At 45.4% G+C, this 20,357-nt stretch overlaps 1 protein-coding gene across 5 annotated transcripts in view; it reads right to left on the bottom strand.

The window, feature by feature from the left end:
- SYK (spleen associated tyrosine kinase) overlaps nt 1-20,357 on the bottom strand; it is a 90,687-nt gene that overhangs the window by 39,858 nt on the left and 30,472 nt on the right. For 3 of the 5 annotated variants that reach the window (XM_045833856.1, XM_045833860.1, XM_045833857.1), the window contains exons 2-4: nt 14,585-15,028; nt 12,208-12,368; nt 1,866-2,004 (exon numbers count right to left, since the gene is read on the bottom strand). In XM_045833856.1, coding sequence (XP_045689812.1) covers nt 1,866-2,004; nt 12,208-12,368; nt 14,585-14,989 — 705 coding nt within the window. In that variant the 5' untranslated portion in view covers nt 14,990-15,028. Of the gene's footprint in view, nt 1-1,865; nt 2,005-12,207; nt 12,369-14,584; nt 15,029-15,587; nt 15,784-20,357 lie in introns of all 5 variants that reach the window. The other 2 variants (XM_045833858.1, XM_045833859.1) reach the window with 2 other exon arrangements.

Here is a 20,357-nt window from a genome sequence, read left to right as displayed (position 1 = left end):
TTCCCACTTAAACAGAGGTCTGCAAACTCTCTTGTAAAGGGCCAGAGAGTGCTATTTTAGGCTTTTTCAGGCCACACACCATCTCTGTTACATAGTCCTTTATTTAAAACAATCTTTTAATGTATAAAAGCCACTTTCCTCAAGGACAACACACAAAAAAGGCCAGGGGCCAGATTCAGCCCCTGTGCACCAAAGGAAGGAATGCTATTGTAATAATTACCAACTCCCAGAAAAAAATAGCACCAGAGTAGGTGGGGCTAGGGCACACAGGTGCCTTACACTGCTGTTGAGAAAAACACATGAAATCACATCTGTAAAAATGAAAGTTACTTCTAGCATTTTTGATGCTCTTTCTTAAACACAGTGGCTAGAAAATATACAGTGCAAAGAATTTAATTAGGGCTGAATATTACAATATGCCAGAGAAATCAGTAAACATAGGGCAAAGTCTTGGGAAGGAACTTCCCAACAACTACTGATGTTTGGCACCATAGGTGCACACAGACTCTGAAACTGAGAGTGGACTCCCAGGAGAAAAACCACCAATGGACAGAAGCTGGATGGCTGCACAGGTGATGGAACCAAGAGCCTTGGAGCCTTTAATGCATACCATCAACACGTCATACAAGAGTCAAGAGACTTTGGTGAGAAGTTAGTGCTTCAAGGCAGCATTCTCTACTCATCTTTCTAATTTTCAGTGGACTATTTGATAGGCTGAATGCTCTTTCAAATCAATATCATTAAAATAAAGCAAAGTCTGTGGTCAATAATTAGCCATATGCTAATGAGCTACAAACCAAAAGACAAAGTCAGTGTTATAACTGATATGAATAATATTGTAATACCCAGCATTTGGAGAAGAAGCATTTCTTTTATTCACTATAGCATTAGGAACCAAAATAAATCATGTGGTAGTAACTCTAAGTGCATTAAAGGTAAAGAGGATCCCTGGTCTCAGTATTTAAAAAGACGGGACTTTGAGTTGGGACCTTTCCTCCTGTTACCACAAATGAGGTTCCTGGCCAGACCCGGGTGTGGATGTTTGCACACATCCCTCACTCACAAAAGCTCAATGTAGTTGTTGCTTTCTGGGTGGCAGAGTCCCTTGGTTTTCTTTGTCTCTGCCCCACTATAGTATATAGGATGCTTTGCTAAAATGTCATGGACAGTGGTTTCATTTCTGTACAGAGCCTGTGATTTAAAAGAAGATAAGCTACTTATGTCTGTGACAGCCCCATGGAAACCAGTGGTGAGCATGGGTTTAGTGCTCACTCTGCTAAAGCAACTCTCAAATTGTGAGTTGTTTCAGGGTTACTGATAGCTGGGTCAAGAATAAGCACTTCAAAGCAGAGTGGAACAGTCCCATGCAAGGCATGGTGGGAGCACAGGACGTGCTGCCTTACTTCCTAAATTGTCTTACTTTCAATGGAGACTCATTTTGCAGCAAGAATGCCCCTCAACATTTTATATTCAACTCAGCCTCTCACTGCTTAAAGACAGTATGACTGGCCATCTCCACCCCTTCTTCCCAGCCAAACACACCTTTATTTTGTGTGTATTTGTCTTAAAGGCTGTATTCTAGTCCCCAGTATAGGGTTCCTGTTGAACTCTGAACACAGCCTTGAGTGGCACCACCGTGAGGTTCCAAGTCCTGACTGGCCCTGGAGAAGATACAGAACCTTCTGGAGCCTCATTAACCTAACATGATGACTAGACCAGCACTTCTTAAATGTGGACATTGGTATGTGACACCTAGACATAGAAGAGCAGGTTCTGGTTGGGCAGGTCTCAGGTAGGGACCTAGAAGGGTTTCTCTAAAAGGCTCTAAGGGTCCTGTGGCCCTTATTTCCCAGGGTGCTGCATACCTGCCAGAGCGTGTCAAACTTCTTGCCGTCTGGGATGGAGAGCTTCCCTGTCTTGTCCTTGTCGATGCGGTAGTGCAGCACTTTGCCCTCATGTAGCAGGCACAAGGCATAGGACCCATTGTTGTCCCTGGCCCTGATCCTGGAAGATAGGGAGAGTCCATCACTCCTGATCCCATCTCCCACCAGAAGCACCCTGAGCAGGCTGCTAGACATGGTGTCCCCATCTCAGGGTCAAGGGCTTTGTCCACCATGACCAGAGGCCCCAGTCACAGCTCAATGACACCAAGAGCCCAGGACAAGAAAATTCTATGGCCTGGGCTGGACTGCTGCCAAAACTCAGGGGGCAAGGAGCCCTGGCTGGGCACCAGGAGAAGCCAAGGCTCTCCTGGGGCAGCAGTACCTCTTGGGGTACCAGCACCTGAGACTCACAGGGCCCTGGAGCTGGCTGAGTGGGGGTCTGTGGAGCTCTTTGACTTACCTCCTTTCTTCCCTGAAGTCAGAGTCCCAGCCAGTCCTCTTCCCAGCCCAGGAAGTGCAGGGTGGGGGAGTTTCAAGGGCATTTTAACTAGGAACTTCTGGACCACAGATGGAGAGGTTTGAGGGTTCCTACTTCCAGGGCCTGCTCTCCCTTCTGTAGGGGGTGGGGCAGGGCTGGGATTTAAACTACTGTTGCATATGACATAGTGAGATGAAGTCATTAAAAAAGAAAATGTCATCCACTGAGAGTTGGAGAAAGGCAGGCAAAACCAGAGCTGTGCTGGACTGAGCTGACTGCCCTAGGTTTGATTCCATAGCCTGGTGGGGTCAATGGGAGACATCCCCTCACCTTATCCCAGGGAATGATAACTGTGAGTCCAAGAACCAAAAGGGAACACACACTACAGTGCACAAGAAGGGGGACTTCTACCTACAGGGAAAAGCCAGGTGGGGGTGCTGCAAAGGCACAGAATAGGTGTGACCCCTCCAATTTAGCTGCTTAGTCACAGTCATCCTCAGCCCATTGTCCCTTTCTAGCAACTTGAGCCCTTTGGATCATAAGATCTGAGAAAGGGTGGGTCCCGGAGGTCCTAAAAAGCTGTCAACCCTGGCATTTTCTAAAATGAGGGACCTGAGGCCCCAAACAGTAAATGCCCAAATGCACTGTATTTAGGGAAGAGTTCAAATATGCCAAGCTGCCAGGAACTTCTGTATTTGGGGACATTTGTGATGACTCCTCCCAGCTGCAAGAGTTCACCAGTACAGGGTCACATGAGACAGGCTTTGGAAATAGATATGGTCATACCTTCCTGTCCTCAGTCTTGTAGATTCATCTCAAAAAGCTAACTGAAGACTGGAGAGCTGAGCTGTGTTGTGTGGGATGGGAATTTTGTTTTAAAAATAAAGTTCTTTTCAAGTTGTGCTCATCTGTGCACAACGGACAGGTTCCCTCCATGCCTCATGGCTCAGAGCAGCTGGTGTGGGTGGAGGGATGTGCCCAGGCCCTCCTGGGCCTCAGCAGGGGCCAGCTCTGAAACCTCTGCACTGTGACAACGTGACAAGAGCTCCTTCCTCTTGACTGTGAGGGGTAACCAGCACCCTGATACATAAGCTACACTTCCTGGTTACATGGCCTGTGAAGGCCAGTTGGTCGCTATCAAACTAAGAACTGACCATACAGAAAAGGCAAAACATTTTTATATGGGGAAGAACTGAGTCCATTTTGTAATGTGGAACATGGGACTACTTAAATTTTATTTATTACAACACATAAGCATTAGTGAAAAACAAATATGATGGTTTGCAAGTATAGGGAACTGTATAAATTCTTAATACTAACCATTAAGAATTTATGCATATACACATGAAAGGATAATGGAAGCATAAAGTTCACAGGCCATTCCAAATGTCACTGTCCTTGATTTACAGTCCTTCACACCTTTGACTTCAGAGGCGTGGAACAGTAAATAGGACCTGAACTCTGTTTTTTAGGTTTGTGTCCTATCTCCACCACTCTTTCTTGTCTTGTGCCTTCACTGACTTTTTCTCATTATAAAACTGAGGCAGAGAATCACAGATTTCCCAGGAACATGGTTGCAGTAACTTCATTAGAAATCTGGGAAATGGAACCATGGCATACTGTTCCACATGGCAAACATTAAAAGACTTATCATATTAAGTGTTGCCACAGGATGGGGGCCACAGGATTCTCTGTATATAGCCAGTGGGAGTATCAATCTAACTATTTTGGAAAACAATTTGGAATTTTCTACTGAATTCTAATCTGTTCACCCTTTGTGAGTCAGCAATCCTCTCTCAGCTATACAAAATTTGTGTACTCTGAACCCTGAAAGTAAGGTGGGATGTTTATAGCAGTTTTATCTGTGATCACCAAAAACGTTGAACCTGAATGTTTACTGACTTCAGAGTGAGTAAATAAATTGTGAGACATTCATACAAAGGAATGTTACAGAACAAAAAATGAACAAATAGCAGTGATACAAAGAAAAAATGACTTTTGTGAACATAAAATCTACTCAGGATCCCCCATACAAAAATTCCCAAACAGGCAAAAGCAAGTGGTTTTGTTCAGATGTGTACAGGTCTTAAGGTGATAACATAAAAAAAACCCTAAAACAGGAAGAAGAAGAAAGTGAGGGCATGTTGGACACACAGCCCAGGAAGTGGTGTCCTCCAGGGGCGGGGTGTGAATAGGGACCTTCTGAGATGTTGGTGTTTTCTTTCTTGACTCCAGTGGTGTTGGCTCTATAATTATTCATTAAGATGCACAGATAAAGTGACACACTCTTTGTGTGTTTTATACTTCATAATAAAAATGGTATAAAAAGAGAGGTGGTACAGGTGGAAATGGAGTGCTCTTTGCTTTTGGACAAGTGACTGCTGCAAAGACATACACAGTTCCCAGAGGAGAGTCTCCCTCCTGGAGGAGTCTCCATCCTGCAGCACCAGCCAGCCTGGCTAGTTCCCAGGACAACAGGGGTGACAACTACCCTGTGAGCATACTCTAAGGATGGCAGACACAGGGACTGGCTGCAGACGTGCAGCCTGAACAGCCCCCCAGGCAGCTGGCAGGAAATGAGGGCACAGAAGGGAAACCCACAGGCTCAACAGCTGTAGGTGGCAAAGACCAGAGGCTTGGTGACATTAACGGCCAGCAACTGTGAGGTGTTTGCTGGCTATAGTCAGATCCTGGGCTGGGCTAGGCTACTTTTAATCTAAAATATGGGAAATAATGGTTTGGAAGCTAAAGCAGCTTTCTGTTTTAGCTCACCATTTCTCAGGAAAGTGCCCCTCTGCCCCATATACCCACCAGGTTTGTCACACAGGCGCCCAGAGAAGGGATGAGTGAAGTCTAGTCTTTTCGATGTCTCTCAGGGCTGCTGCCTTCCAACCTCAGTGTCAATGGCCTCAGGCATGTCTACATAAGCCCTAGAATACTTTTTCCCAGTGATTCTCTTGGAAGAGTCCAGCTCATACAGATTTGTGTTTTGCTACTACAGAGCATGGGATTTCAGTGCTTTGAATTAGAGCTAGGCTGTGAGTTTTCCTTAACTAGCCTTGAGACATCTGGATGTCATGTGGCATGCATACTCCTCCTGATGAGAAAAAAGGGAAGTCACCTTCCTCCAAGGTGGACAGCATTAGGCTCTGTGATGAGCGGTGAGGTGGGGAGAGTGGTCATTCTGAGAGGCTGAACCACATACCCTCCTGAATGGGACAGAATGTGTGGTGGTGATGCCCAGACACTGGCAGGGAAGTGAGGACCTGGGAGGTGGTAGGACCCTCCAGGCAGCTTCCACCCACCAAGGTCAAAGGACATTGAACTCTGTCTGCTGCAGACAGAAAAGAATAGCTGGGGAGGAGGGGACAGTTTGTGGGAGTGGCATGCTGGACAGTGTGCATGCTGATACAAGGATGACAGTCCCCTAACTCAGGAAAGGTACCAGCCCTAATGAATTCACTAAAGACAAAAGAAAATGCCACTTCTGGGTGCTACTGTTTTCACCATAGTAAAATTTAGGCACATGTGCACTCCATACACATAGTGAAAGCAGATCAGTACAGAATACAGATTCAAATCTGGGGTCATAATAAGCTTCATTCCCACACCTGCCTTTTTAAAGATTGTATCACAAATTCCTCTCTCCATCTTCCTGGGCACTAGTTCATGAGGTGGAACTAGGTCACTATTCTCTGTCAGCTTCAGACCAATGAACTGACACTGACATTAGTCCACAAACTCCTTTGAACTTTTTACTTCAGATGGGTTGGGACCATTTATGTTGATCTGCAGCTATAGAGCCACACATGTCAAATAAAATGGTGTACTTTGATTGTAGCACATGAAGGTGCTGGAAGAATTTAGCTTTTATTGTCACATTTGAGGCTCAAGACAGCCATATGCTGTCTCATTCATGAATAAACAAGGGTAAAATATTTTCTAAACCCGCATTTGCTTTTTAAATTTAAATATATAGCAAAAAGTGAGTTGAAATTTGAGCAGGGATAAGTGAGTGGCAAATAAGAACAAAAAAAAAAAAGAGAGAGAGAGAGTTTGGCCTATGGCCCAATACCAGTACCAGCACTGGACAGAGAGACAATGTACTGAAACAGCAGCATGGTGCACACCTGAACCTCAGATTCCCACATTTAAGCACATGCCTGTGAAGAAGATAACCTCTTCAGCTCTGGAGAATAGCATTCTCAATGTAGGATGCTCCAGATACCCAATGATAAATATTAATCAAGAACAAGCTCAAAAAGGTCACGAAAAATATAAGGAAATGTGAGTTATGAGAGGAGTAGGGAGAGAAAGAGAGTGGGAGATAGAGATTTATATGTATTCCCAAGGACTTTCAGCACTGTAGTAATCAGGCATGGAATATGGATTAACTACGTATGAAATCTTCAAAGAAACAAAAGATGGAATCACAAAAAATAGCAAGCAATAAGATATCCTCAAAAATGCTCAGGGATATTTGAAACAACAGCAACAACAACAAACAGAACTGCTAGAAATGAAACAAACATGTAATTGGTGGGAAAAAATTCAGTAAATGAGTTTAACACCAACTTAGACATAAATGAAGCAAAAATTAATAAAATGGGAGGCGAATTTAAAGATATTACCAAATGTAGCATACAGAGAAAAGACAATACAAAATTAGAAAAATGTGGAGAATAAATTGAGAAAGTCTAACATATGTTTAATAGAAGTTTCTGAAGGAATACATGGTAAAAAAAGAAACAACAGTAATATTTAAAGAAAAATAGCTATTTTCCAGAACTGAAGAAAGAAAAGCACCTGTGGTTGTAGGAAGCACAGATACCTGGTCACCACTAGCTTTGAGTTATATACATTACTTTGTTCATCCCCACGACATCTCAGATAAAACACTAGTTTCCCCATTTTATCACTGAGTAAACTGAGGTCAGAGATGAATTAAGTTGTCTTCACAGAGCTGTTAAGTGGCTGGGCCTGTTGGACTTCATGACCTGAGTTTCTCTACTATTGCACTTAAGTTTCTACAAATAGAAGTAGTATTAAGGTATGTATATCAACCAGTCAAATAATACAGTATTTGGGTTGTGTTGCAGGACCCTCAGAAATGACAGTTTTCTAGCACACATATGGTTAGAGACTGTCCAATGAACTCTGAAAACCTCAGATGATTACTGTTCTTAATCTAGTTTAGGTAGGTAACAGGCTTCTCCAACAGGGTCCAATGTGGTCCTCAGACCAGCAACATAAACATCACTTGGGAACTTGTTAGAAATGCAAGTTCTTTAGCCATTACCCAAACCTAGTGAGTTAAAAGGTCAAGGAGGGGGTGACCCAGCAATCTGTGCATTTAACCAGCCTCCAGGGTGTTCCCACCCACACAGAAGGTTGAAGACTACTGCTTATATCATCTCCTCTGGATTTCGTATCCATCTTGTGAAACACAATGGAAGATATAGCTTTCTCATTCTTCATCTTTCATCCTAATTTACATTTGTTCCTTGCTCATAGGGAATACAAATGTATATTCTTATAAGCTATCTCACTGTCTCTGTAAAATGCACCATGTTGTGATTACTTTTTTTATGGCTACTTTACACCAAGTTGCATGTGCACTGGAAAACATTCCTCATACCTATTTCCAACTCAACACATCCACCTGCAATCCAGTTCACCTTCTGGGGCAGAGGCAGACAGAGGGTAGGACATTGGTGGAAGGTATTGTTCTAATAGTCAAGGGTGACAGGTATGCCCTCTGGTGTCCCTGGGCCAGGTCCATCCTGGACAAGGACTACATGACTCTGATTTGCACTCTTCTGATTCTGGGTGGACACAACCTTTTTCCTTAGAGAGACTTGTCACTGAATCTTCTAGTTCCTAGTTATGTACCGAGCAGTGTACACTCTTGCTAGACCATCTACACATCTTGCTCAGTGCTTCAATGGCAGGGCCAAAAATAAGAGGCATAAATGGATGAGTGAAGTGTGTGTGTGTGTGTGTGTGTGTGTGTGTAAGGACAGAGAGAATGGAAAAGGATATGGTAAGGAAGGGAAGGGAGGAAGGAAGAAAATCATGAGAGCTAATACAGAGGGTATGACTCAAAGATCAAAATGTTGATTTCTCCCTGAAAGTGACAGGGGAAGAAAGGTCAGGGGGCACCTGAATTTCAGATGCAGAGCATGTAAGTACAGGCCACGCAGACAAATCAATTGTGGGGCTGGACTACTGAGTGCCTCTGAGGGGTAAGCCACACTTGTACTTGGTCCCTGCTCCAGAGGCTTCTGCACACAAGGACCAGAGGCTTTTGGGGATGGTCTTAACTGACATAAAGAGCTGCCATGGGAAAGGAGAGTGTCCAGTGGGGGAAGGAGCATGGCTAGAGGTCCTACACACTGTGTGCAACAACCACAGGCCAGCACTGTGAGTGAACCAGTGAAACGCACAGGTCATAGCTCCTAGTACCTTGCACACTCCCCAACTTGTGCGCCTCTCAAAGTGCGTCACTGACTTCAAACTGTCCTAGACTTCCTCTCTGCCTCAGTTTCTCACCATCCCTGCCCTGCCCACATGACCAGCTATCACATGGGCAATGCTTTCTCTTAACTCCTGCAAACTTCTGTGCATGGTCTAAGACTTGCCTCTCAGCCACCTTCCCCAGCAGGACCCGCAGGATCGATGCCATGCCCACCCGCAACCCCTGCCCCCTGCCTGCTCTCCATACTCTGAAGGCTATCTAAGAGGTCAGGGTCTCTCTCAGAACCTGACAAATCTCCCAGAGGTGACTGGCCCACTGGCGTTGCACAGGAGGCTCTGCATGGCAGCATGCACTCTCCATCCTGCTACCACCCAGGAAACCCCACTCTCCTATAACCTCCTTTTTAAATCCCGTTCACCTCCTGTCTCCATGGCAACACTGGCTTGGCACTTAGCAAGCATTTCCAAAGTAATATATGCAATCAGCATCTTGAACTCACACTTGGCTCTATAAGATTTATAAGAACTTTAGCCAAAAACAATAAAATATTTATCTGGGTACTAAACACAAAGAAAGTCACAATTCCATTGTTTTTTCTTTTACAGGACATACAATTTTTAGAGCATTTTCATGGTAAAATACTTTACATAATGAAACAAAGAGCAGAGCACATTACATTGAGGGGATGAGATATGCAATTGGAAAAGCATTTGTGCACAAGGGCTTTGAGCTGCCCTGTGTGAGCCACATAGGGAGGTATTTTTGCCAGGGAGGGTCAGGGGCCTCAGCCAGCCCCAGCAGGGCCCAGCAGTGTGGCCACATGGCTTTGGGGTTTTGTCCTAAGAATGTGCATGTATTTTTTATAATGAGTTGTGAACCTAGAAGAAGGGCTTAGCTTTCTTTCTCTTGTAAGTGGAAAAATATTAACAAATTACTATTAAAGGAAGAGGTGTTTATTCACTATGTAGTCAAAAAAAGAAAATAAAAGGTGCTACTGAGAGGTGTAAGGAAGTGAAAAATTATATATTTTTTTCTCTAAATTTTGTGTTTGTAGTATTTATCAGCCTTAAAAATTTGTGATTTTTTTCTTATTCTACAAGTATATTTTGCACCTAATTTGTACTTTTTAAAAAGAGGGTCTTCAAATTGTATATGCTTTGAACCCTACCAATCTTGGATCCTTCCTCTGAGGGATGGAATTCATAATTTTTGGAAAACAAGCTTTGTTTCCCTTTTCTAACAAATTTGCATTTTAGTCATGCCTGAGCTATGACCAATTTCTCAGAATGGCCAATTGTACCATCACACAAGGCCTCAGAGAGCCAAGGGTACACACCCCTAACAGCATCTGTCCCTGGCATCACTAATGCAGCAGAGCTCTGACCTCCACCCAGAGGCCCTGGGCTGGGAATCCCTGCCCGGTGTTCACATGAATGTACAGAGTGAGTGTGCTTACTCCCAAACTCCCCACTGTCTCTTCCTACATCCAGCCAGACAAGTCCCATTGAACTTTATTTGGATCTTCCCTAACACATGCCCCAAAATGGACAGACCAACTTGCCCAAAGCAAGTCCTCCCACTTACAGTGAGCTTCCCAAGCATACTCCTGCCTCAGATCACCCACAAGTGCTACTCCCTCACTGGGTGGCTCCCACTGCCTTCAGATCTTTGGTCAAATTTCTGCTTCACAGCAAGGGCCTTCCTCACCACCCAGCATGAGACAGAACCAGGTGCCCTGGCCAGCATGCTCTGTTCCCTTCACCATAGGCACCGACATCCTGTGAAGTTCCCATTCAATGGCTCAGTGTCTGTTTCTGCCACTGAGATGCAGGCTCCATGAGGCAGATGCTGGTGTGGCTCACGTCTCTACCCCCAATGTCCAGAATGATGTTGGCATTTGGTGCCTCACATAACTATGGACACCAGTAAATATTGGTTCAAAGAGGGACCATTTAAACGGTTGGAAAGTAGGCAGGTAACACATTTTTTAGGAAAATGTGAATGAGGCCTGAGAAGAATTAGTGGGGCAGGAACCAACAGCTAGTAGAGCCCCTGGGCTGTTCCAGGGCAGGTACTACTTGCAGCACGCCTTGTCTAAATGGGGAGCGGGCAGCCCTCTTTGATTGCAGCTGATTCCCAGCAACCTGAGAGTGGGCATCTGAACCAGCAGACGCTTGTTGTTTAGATTATGCAATTTGGGGTTGATAAAACACCAAGATGCTATGTACATAGTCCCGTGACATTTGTGTTGGAAATTATTCCTAAGAAGATGGTAAAAGTCCAAACCTGAGGTGCTACACCAAGAAAAAAGTATCTCCCAGAGCACGGAGTTTCTGCTGGCAGCCCTTACTGCATCCACTATGGCATCAATCCATTTACTGCTAGTACCAACTTGGCTCTCTGCACTTATTTTTAGGACTACTTTGTTTAAAAAAAGTATGTGTTTAAGATCATTTCTTAAATAGTAAGTATTATGGCAAAGTCTAAGGAAAATTGTTTAAACAGATACTTCAAGACAACATATTTCTAGGAAATGGTTACAAAGTTAGCTGGGTATGACTGCCTGTTCATGGGTCTATTTGGCCTTTTGTTAAGTGTCCAAAGTGAGAATGGGACCCTTGCCCACTGGAACACCCAGTGAGCATCTCTGGAGGGTCACTGAACAGTGACAAACAGCTGACTGCCTTGCCTGCAGTGCAGCTGTGTCACTTTAGCCAGGGCACCTTGGGGAATGAAATGGACACCTATCCAAGACAGGTCATTCCTTTCTCTTGACCACAGACCCTGTCTGGAGGTAGCTGGTAATTCTAAGACCTCAGTACTGAGGTCTACCTTGACCACTAAAGATAACAATAAGCAGGACTTGGGATACTCATCTCATCCCTGAGATGATAAGGCTGAAGTCCATAAACCAGCTTGTGATCAAAATGCCTGCACTCTCTTTCCCATGAGCTACTCTCAGTGAACTTTCTTTAATATCTGCTCTCCTGGCACTTAGTTCCAAGTAAAACAGAAGTAAAGTCCAAGATCTTCAGGGAAATGTGAGTGAACACACTGTGGTATGTTTGGCTTAAATGAATATTGCTATGCATCCTGTATTTGCCATTAAAAGCAGACTCTGAGGCTGAATAACATTGTATCTTTAAATTATATCCCTCAGTGCCCAAGAAAACTGTTCATTTTGGGGTCTGATGGGGCAAAACAAACACTGAATTACAAGGGATAGCTCTGACCGGAAACATCTCCTGGCAGGCTAGTATGTGTGGCTCCTTCCTGAGTTGCATGGGTCTAGTAATGAAAGGCCTGAGTTACCCGATAGTCCGAGCAGGCCTGGAGGTATGAGTGGGAGGAAAAGACATAATACTTACAAAAATTTTCCATTTGTCTTTGATCCTATCAGGACAATTTGCTCAGATTCATCCCGAGAGATTTTTCCATGGAACCAGGGCATTTTCTCATGGGCCGTGGTGGCGATCAGCTTCTCCAGCTGAGGCTTCTGGCTGATAATGGCCTGCTCCAGAGCTTGGCCCTGTCACATGCGGGAGAGCAGAGCAACACTGTGTTAAGTGAAAAATGGCAGTGAAACCATTTCCAATCTGTTTTAAGTTCTGACATGACAAAATACAATCAAATGTGTTTGTTCATTCACTCAATAAATAAAGCCAATAAGATCTTATAGAATACTTAAATACCTTCAGTGTGTAAACAGCAAAATAGACTTTACAATATGGAGATTTATTGGCCTTCTAAAAGCTGCACTAGTTTTAGAAACCACCTGGTACAATCCACGAGGTCTAGAGAACATGTCTCCTGCCTTCCTTGGATTAGTTGTCTAGTAGAACTTATTTATTGTTCTGTATTGAGCTTGATCATCTACTAACAATTAAGAAACATTAAGTGTGCTTTTCTGCCTGCCTCTTAAGGCTGCACTCTGCACCCACACACACTGGCGCCTGGAACTGCAGGTGCCATGATCACAGAAAGTACAGGGACGACTGGTATGAAAACAAAAGTGGCAGAAAGGCTGACAGCTGAGTGAATTTGCATTATCATTGTTCTGATGGGAGAGAAATACATATTCTGTACAGTAACAAATAATCAACCAAAGTTTGATTATTTGAAATTATAAAAAGAACCACAAAAGCTTTGGCTGGGTAGCTTAGTTGGTTAGAGTGTCATCTCAATAAGCCAAGGTTGCAGGTTAGGTTCCCAGTCAGAGCACATACAAGAATCAACCAATGCATGAGTAAATGAGTGGAAAATCAAACTGACAGTTTTTTTTCTCTCTCTCTCAATTCAATACAGTTAAATTTGTTTAAAAGAACCACAAGAAATAAAAAAAATATAACCAACACAAATGAGGAGATGGAAAGGAAGAGGGAATATGGGAATTTTCTCATGCCTCACAAATGAAACACAAAAACCAAAGCAGTGATAGGCTGCATACCAGAGAGACCTGAAAACATAGCAAGCAGAGGTCAAAGTGAAAAGAACGTGGGATAATCCTCACCCATGAAAAAGAGATCTCCTGACAGGGGAGCCACACAACTGACTAGAAAAGGCACTGTATTGAGTGAAAGAAGCCCATCTGAAAGGGCTACATACTGTATGAGTTCATTTATATGGCATTCTGGAAAGGCAGAACTATAGAATAGAAATTGGATGAGGGGCTTCCAGGGCTAGGGTTGGGGTGGTACAAGGGTGCTTGATGGATAACAGAGCTGTTGCATACCTTGGTTGTGACAGGGGCTACCTTATGCTATGTGTTTATCAACATTCATAGCACTGTACACCTAAAAAGGATGAATCTTATACCCATAAATTACAACTCAATGAATCTGATTTATGTAACTTTATAAAGAGTAAAAGGGTGGTCTAACATCCAAAAATGCTAATGAAAAATACCGGGCACACAGTATTACTATATGTCTGCAAGATTTAATTTAGTATAGAATATATTAAAGGAGTAAAAAGAGAGTCACAGAATATAATCCTCAAAAGTATGTGGTCATAACTCTGTACATTTCAGCTAACAGCAAATTGTGGGGCACACACATCCAGGAAGCTCAGGAGGAATGGTTGAGCACAGAAGTCTGAGCAGGAGACTACAGGAATATAAGGTGTCACAGCCTATGGGACCTTTCTGGATGGCAAGGTATCAATACACACATATTAAACACACATCCTCTTCTCTGTGGTAAACCCACCCTGTTCAAGTGTATCCTGAAGATATTGCCTGACAGCTCAGAGGGATAGGTATAGAGAGATCTTACTAACAGCATTATTTGTAAACAATTAAAGTTCAGTAAATTACAGTGCATAGGAGAGAATATCAGGCAGCCAAAAGAGGTTAATAAATGTGTGTGCCGACACAGAAAGTTCTGTGAGAGAGGTTATAAAGCTATAAAATCCAGTGCCCATTTTGTCTGGTATGACCCCCTTAGGTAAACAAGGACCAAGAGATGCCTGTGAAGTCTCTCTGAAAGGGCGGCTCAGCATGAACTGGGTGACAGTGGTTTCCTGCGGTAGAGAAACCCACATCGCTGGCATGCAGGGGACGCCCTCTGAACTGTGACCACAAAAAAGGAAAGGCTGCCTTCTTGGAGCAAAGCATTTTTTGGTTCAAGTTGATGACTAAGGCTGCTTATCAGAGGCAGCAATGCTTAGCTCTGCCGCACAGGCTAGGATATGGAACTGCAGGGCTCACACAAGACTATATTCAGTGGTGGGACTGGTGCAGCCCACCTGCAGGTTCCAGGTCTGCTTCACGTACTCCCGGATAAGGTTCTCCTTCAGGTCCTCGAAGGGTCCAGTCTTGGGCTGCACCCCAGGCGGCCGGTTGAAAGGCTTCTTGAGGAGGCAGATGAGGCCATCTGACTCTTGGGAGTGGTAGTGGCAGAGCTCAGCAGGGCTGGCATGTGCCCTGCCACCCGCGATGGCATAGGTCCCATTCAGCTCCCGCTCAATGGTGTAGTGGTGTGCTTTGCGCCCGTGTGCCACTGACAGGGCGAAGCCACCCAGGTAATTGCGGCTCTGGCGCAGCAGGTAGAGCCCGTCACTCATGCCACCCTGGACCAGGTAGTCCTCAGCCTCCTCCCGGGTGATGTTGCCAAAGAAGAAGGGCAGGTGGTCAGCCACACCTGAGGCCATGCCTGTCTCCCCTCACGGCCAAGGGCACACAGAGTCTACCTGTCAAAACAAAGAGGGACATCAGTCAGCACCCATATCATAGAAACAGTTGTAAAACTGACAACCTTTGACACTGGAGCCAGGCCCTCCATCAGGGGAGGCCCTTTCCTCCTGGGACTTGGCCATACAGCGCTAACTAACCTGCTGTCTGCCCTTCTGCATGCATAATCATTTGATTTCAAACCCACGCTCTCAGTGTGAAACCTGAAAACAGAACATTGGAAAAACGTGGCCACAGAAACTTCTGGTTTTTTTGTTTGTTTGTTTTGTTTTTTTTTGTGAGTGAGACAATTCTAAGAGACACATTGAAAAGAGAACTCCCACTGTGGGGCTTAGGAGCTGGCCCTGACAGTCAGCAGGCACATGAGATGGAGCCTGGATGAACTTATGCCCATTGCTCTCTCAAGGTACAGACAGCAGTAAGGAACATGCACTGCTGGTCAGAGCTACATGCAGTGATGATGTTGCTGTATACTCTTCACTTAAACACTGAATGTTTATTGTCTTATATGTGGTAGTTAGACACCAGGGAGCTGAAATACTAGGCATGTGGACATACCATGTAACACACCTTTGACCAAGAGATGGGACCTACAAGCCTCTGACTTGAGGCAAGAAGAGTGACATCCTCTCAAAACCCCTGGCCATGAGCTGTACATTCTCTCCTCTCTGCCCCCTTTCAGACCACTTCTGGGCACCCGCTTATAACAGCCCACATTGAAGAAATAGTGGAGGTTTCACATTTGATGAGGCACCTGTTAGAGAAAAGATACTTCTTTAATAAACAGACACATACACATAGGTACACAAAGACACAGACACACAGAGAGCACACAGACACACATAGACACAGAGTAATGTGAAACAGCCTCTTCTTAACATAAATTACCCTACAAGTGGCTGTAAACATAAGCATACCTACCAAACAGAGGCAACAGACTTTTCTCTAGGCAATCATCAAGTCAGTGCTCTTGATGAAGCCCCTAATAACACCTAACATTGACTATCAGTGGCTCATTTGTCTATCCAGTTTCTAAAACTTCATCTGCCAGAAGGTTATTTTAAGTAGTCTACACTTACACTCAAGTTGAAGAACACTGTTAACAAGAAGACATCTCTGGAGAGACAGTGAGCCAATACATCTCCTGGAATCACTACTTCTCTTCTGGCTTCATTCTGCATTTGTGACAATCCTTGGATGCTTGCATTGCAGGTTCAGCCCTGCCCCCTCAAGAGTGAGGCCCTACATATTCCTTTATTACACTCTGCTCTGTCCCTGCAGTGGGTCTTTTAGAGCCTCAGCCATCCCTAGCTCTGTGAGCCCCACCTGCACTTCCAACTCTTCTACCCTGTAGCCCAGCGCTTCTCTAACTTCCATCTGTGCACATCACCTGGACTCTGAAAATGCAGGGCCAACAATCTTGGTGATGCTCATGCTGGTCCCTGACTGCACCTGCATCCAAGATCTCCACTGCCACCTGACTGCCTTCCTCACCCAGGTGCTGCCCAGCCAGGAGGCTGCTTCAGCCTCCTTCTGAAGTCCTTGTTTTCTCTCAGGCGTGTGTTAAAAATGGATTAGGTGTGAGCTCCATTCTCTCAGTATCCATTACTGCTTTCTGGTTTGACCACATCACCCTAGCTTCATGGCCATAAGTCTGCTAGCTGCTGGCCTCCATCATTCCCCTCCTGATCCTCCCCCACTTGCCTGTGGTCCCCCAGTGTCCTGCAGCATGTGCCCATCCTTCCCATCACTGTCCTTCCATGCCTGCTAGCTTTATACCTAGCAGGCCCAACCCCCCAGACCACAGCTGCTTTCCCCAAGTCCTTGTGCTTACTCTCTCTGGCAGGGCAGGGCAGGGGGCAGATCATCTTTGAGACCTGCCTCAGATGCACCCTGGCTCTTAGCTGTCCCTATTTTCGGGGCCCTTGACATAGCTGCCACCTACCATGAGCCTCAACTAAAATTGTAAGTCTTCAAGAACAATATTTTAAGTGTTAAAAAATACTTTTTAATTTATATAAATCTTAACACCACTATCATTTGTTAAGTTCATCTCTTTGTCACTAACACTCACATTGGCACTGGCCTCTGCTGTGAGTCCCACACCAAAACCAATCGACATGTGACAAAGACAGGCTGTGATGAGGCAGCCTGCCAAGGGCCTATCCTCCAGGCACACTGGGGCACATCTGTATGGCTCTGAGGGAACATTTCAGATTCATCCCTGAGCAGGGGCCTCCCTGGGAGTGTGGCGGTCTGGCTGCACTGGGTGGTAGCAGCCACATGGCTGCTGGTATGACTTCCTGTGCTGAAGGTGATTTTGACAGTAAAGATGGGGTATTGCAAGGACAGCTCAGGGCACATTCTTGGGCTATTTAATTTTAGGGATAAACAACATCTGTGATGCCTTTTTTTATGCTTCTTAAGACTAGCTCCCACTGGTGCCATGCACTGCCTTCGCCTGGTCTCCAACCACTTTTCTACAACACAGACCATGGTGATGGGACTGTCACCTTCATTCCAGCCACTGTCCATAGGGGCCTGTCATCATACTGTGGTTCTCAGTCTTGTTTTTTAGACATTAGCTGTCACTCACTATGGTAAATCCCGTTTTGCCTTTGCGCTCAGCCTTAGTTGGGCTGCAACTGTCATTTTGACTGCTTCTGCCACTGTTAGGACAGGTACAGACAGCAGCTTCCTGCTGTGGGCTTTCCTCACATGCCCATCACCTGGACCACCCCCTGGTACTCACTTAGAGGCACTGCTTAAATATGCCTTTTCCATGGACCCAGGGAAAGTCTGTAGCCCAAACTCTAACACTCACGAGGATAATTTTCTCCTCAACAGTGCCTAGAACGTCCTACTTATTTTTGTCTATTTCGACATTTCCAGTTATTTTTCTACATACATGAAACCAGTTTATTCAAAAGCTCGATACTGAGAAACAAAAGAGGTGCCTATCTGTACAGGTAGCTTGTCAGTAAGGTGAGGCTTCAGCTGGTTGTCAGGTGAGCTCCTCAACACACTGCATCATCAGCTGCTCTTCTGAGGCTTTCCTATGACACAGGTTAAATGTGCATTTCATGATGGAAAATGCTTTGTGACATGAAATAATGTTTAGTGATGCCTGCTGCAGCAAAGCATGCTCCCCTGATTCATCTCTCTTGGATTAGACAATCCTTTAATACACTGTGACCTACTGCTGACTTGTTTGCTGTCTAGGTCGCTCAGCAGAAAGCCAGCTCTGGGAGGCGAGGAGAGGGTGCCTTTGCTCGCTGCCCTGTCTCAGGCCCTGGAACAGTTCCAGTACATGGCAGGTGGTCAAAAGATTTAGGATTAAGTGAAAGCTAATTTCAAAATAAGGGGTATAGAGAATCCAGTTTTGTTTTTAAAAGGTTATATGTACACACATATATGATAAAATACACACTGTGAGAAAGGACAGAGAAAATCTGAAAGGATGGTCAGTAGTCTGACTGACTTCTTTATGCTTACTGCTGAAACCTCTGCACTGCTCCTTTTCTCTTTCTACCCATTGTCCTCTGTTCTTCCCAAGGTCACCAACCTCCAAGTGACCAAACTCAACATCACCTCTCTGGCCCTGGCTTGCCTGACCTCTTGCAGTGCCCCACTTCAGTGGGCGAGTCTCTCTTCTACGCAGCCCACTACCCATAACATGCCCAGGAGCTCACATGCTCCTCTCTCCACCGTGGTCCTGACCCAGACACTGCTTACCTGATGTTTCTACCAGAATGTCTGACAGACAACTCAGCCCTCACACCCTCAGAATGGAGCTTTCGGTGGCTCATGAACATCCTTCCCTTAGCACCCCCTAACAGGAAATGACACCAACCCTAACTAGTAGCTTTGGATGAGACCCTAGAGTCTCTCAGGAGTTCTCTCTCACTCGTTGTGCATGTCTAATCCACGGAGTCAGAAAATACATTTTTTCCACCAGATGCAACCATTCTATAGCAAAGTGGGTTCCCTTAGGTAGTGTGAGCTCCATGCAGGGACCTGCTGCATCAGAGGCTGGGTATTGAGGAGGTCAAACCAGCTGGTCCCCAGGGAGCTCTCATCACCTTTTCTTTAACATATATCCCAAAGCCCCGGCTTCTGTCTTCCTTGATTCTACCCTCTTACTCCCATAGATGGAAGTTTGTTCCAGCTCTCCCTTCCACCAGCCCCGCTTGTGGTCCACTCCCTACAAAGCAGGCAGTATGAGGCTGCCAAGCTATCTCCCACCTCATCACACCCCAAACTCTCTATGGACCCTACTTCCCCCCATGGTTTGGCCTGAGCCTCTTCCTCATCTTGTCCGCTCACACCCGTGCTCACCATGTCCAGCCATGCAGCCTTCCTTCCTGTCCTAACGTGATGGGACCTTTCCTGACCCCAGCTGCCTCACTTGAATCTGGTTGGTTTCTCCTTCTCAGCCGTGTGGTCTCAGACCTGTCACCTCAGAGCTGTGTCTTCTGAGAACCGTGTCTGAGGTAGCTTCATGCCCCTATTTATCTTTATCTCACCAAAGTGTCTATTTCCTTCATTGTTAAACACAAGCCTGCCCTCTGGCCCTAATGTCTGGAATTACTGACCTGTACCTTCAACACCTAGGGACTGCCTAGGTGCTTACAAAATACCTGCAAAGTGGGAACATACAGATCTTTCCTTTTCAGTGTTTCTACAGTGAATGCACACTGCTTTTGCAATACAAATTCTCAATATGCAGGGGCTGCTTTGCTCATGTGGTGAGCATGGTGCTGGAGTCGGAGTACCCTGGACACTCATCAGATCCTCTGAGGTTCCACAGCTGTTGAAGCAACGCACCTACACAGGGCTCATCATCTCTTAAGTGGACCTGTTCCAGCCTAGGATGGACATACCTGGCAGAAAAGCCTTTCTCAGCCGAAGCCCTGCCCCTCCTCCAGCCCTGCTCCTCCATCTGCCCACAGGATGCATGGAACTTCCAGTTATGTTCCTGCAAACAATCTTCAGAGGCCTGCTCCCAGCTCCGTTCCAAGCTCACACACCCTCCCTCACTCAGTGTTATTCCAGTGCATTCACTATCCTGGTTACTTTACCCCACACGATTCTGTTTTGCCCTAGAGCCTCTTAGAAAGGCAGCAGCTTTGATGCTGCTGCTGCTACTGAGATCTAAACACACATGGACACACACGCCTCCTGTGTCCACACTCAGTGGTCTGCAAATGTGGCTAGGTGGCCTCAGCTCCCCAGCAGCCAGGCCTGGCCTGGCCTCAGCTAATGAAAAGCTGCCTTTCCAAATAAGGCTCAGTTTACACACTAAGACAGCTGCATCACCCCCACACT

Source organism: Phyllostomus hastatus, unplaced genomic scaffold (genome assembly GCF_019186645.2).
Source record: "Phyllostomus hastatus isolate PE091 unplaced genomic scaffold, TTU_PhHast_1.1 phas_contig_195, whole genome shotgun sequence".
NCBI classification, from domain to species: domain Eukaryota; kingdom Metazoa; phylum Chordata; class Mammalia; order Chiroptera; family Phyllostomidae; genus Phyllostomus; species Phyllostomus hastatus.
The sequence above is the reverse complement of the archived record's forward strand: the minus strand, read 5'-3'. Positions and strand labels throughout refer to the sequence as shown.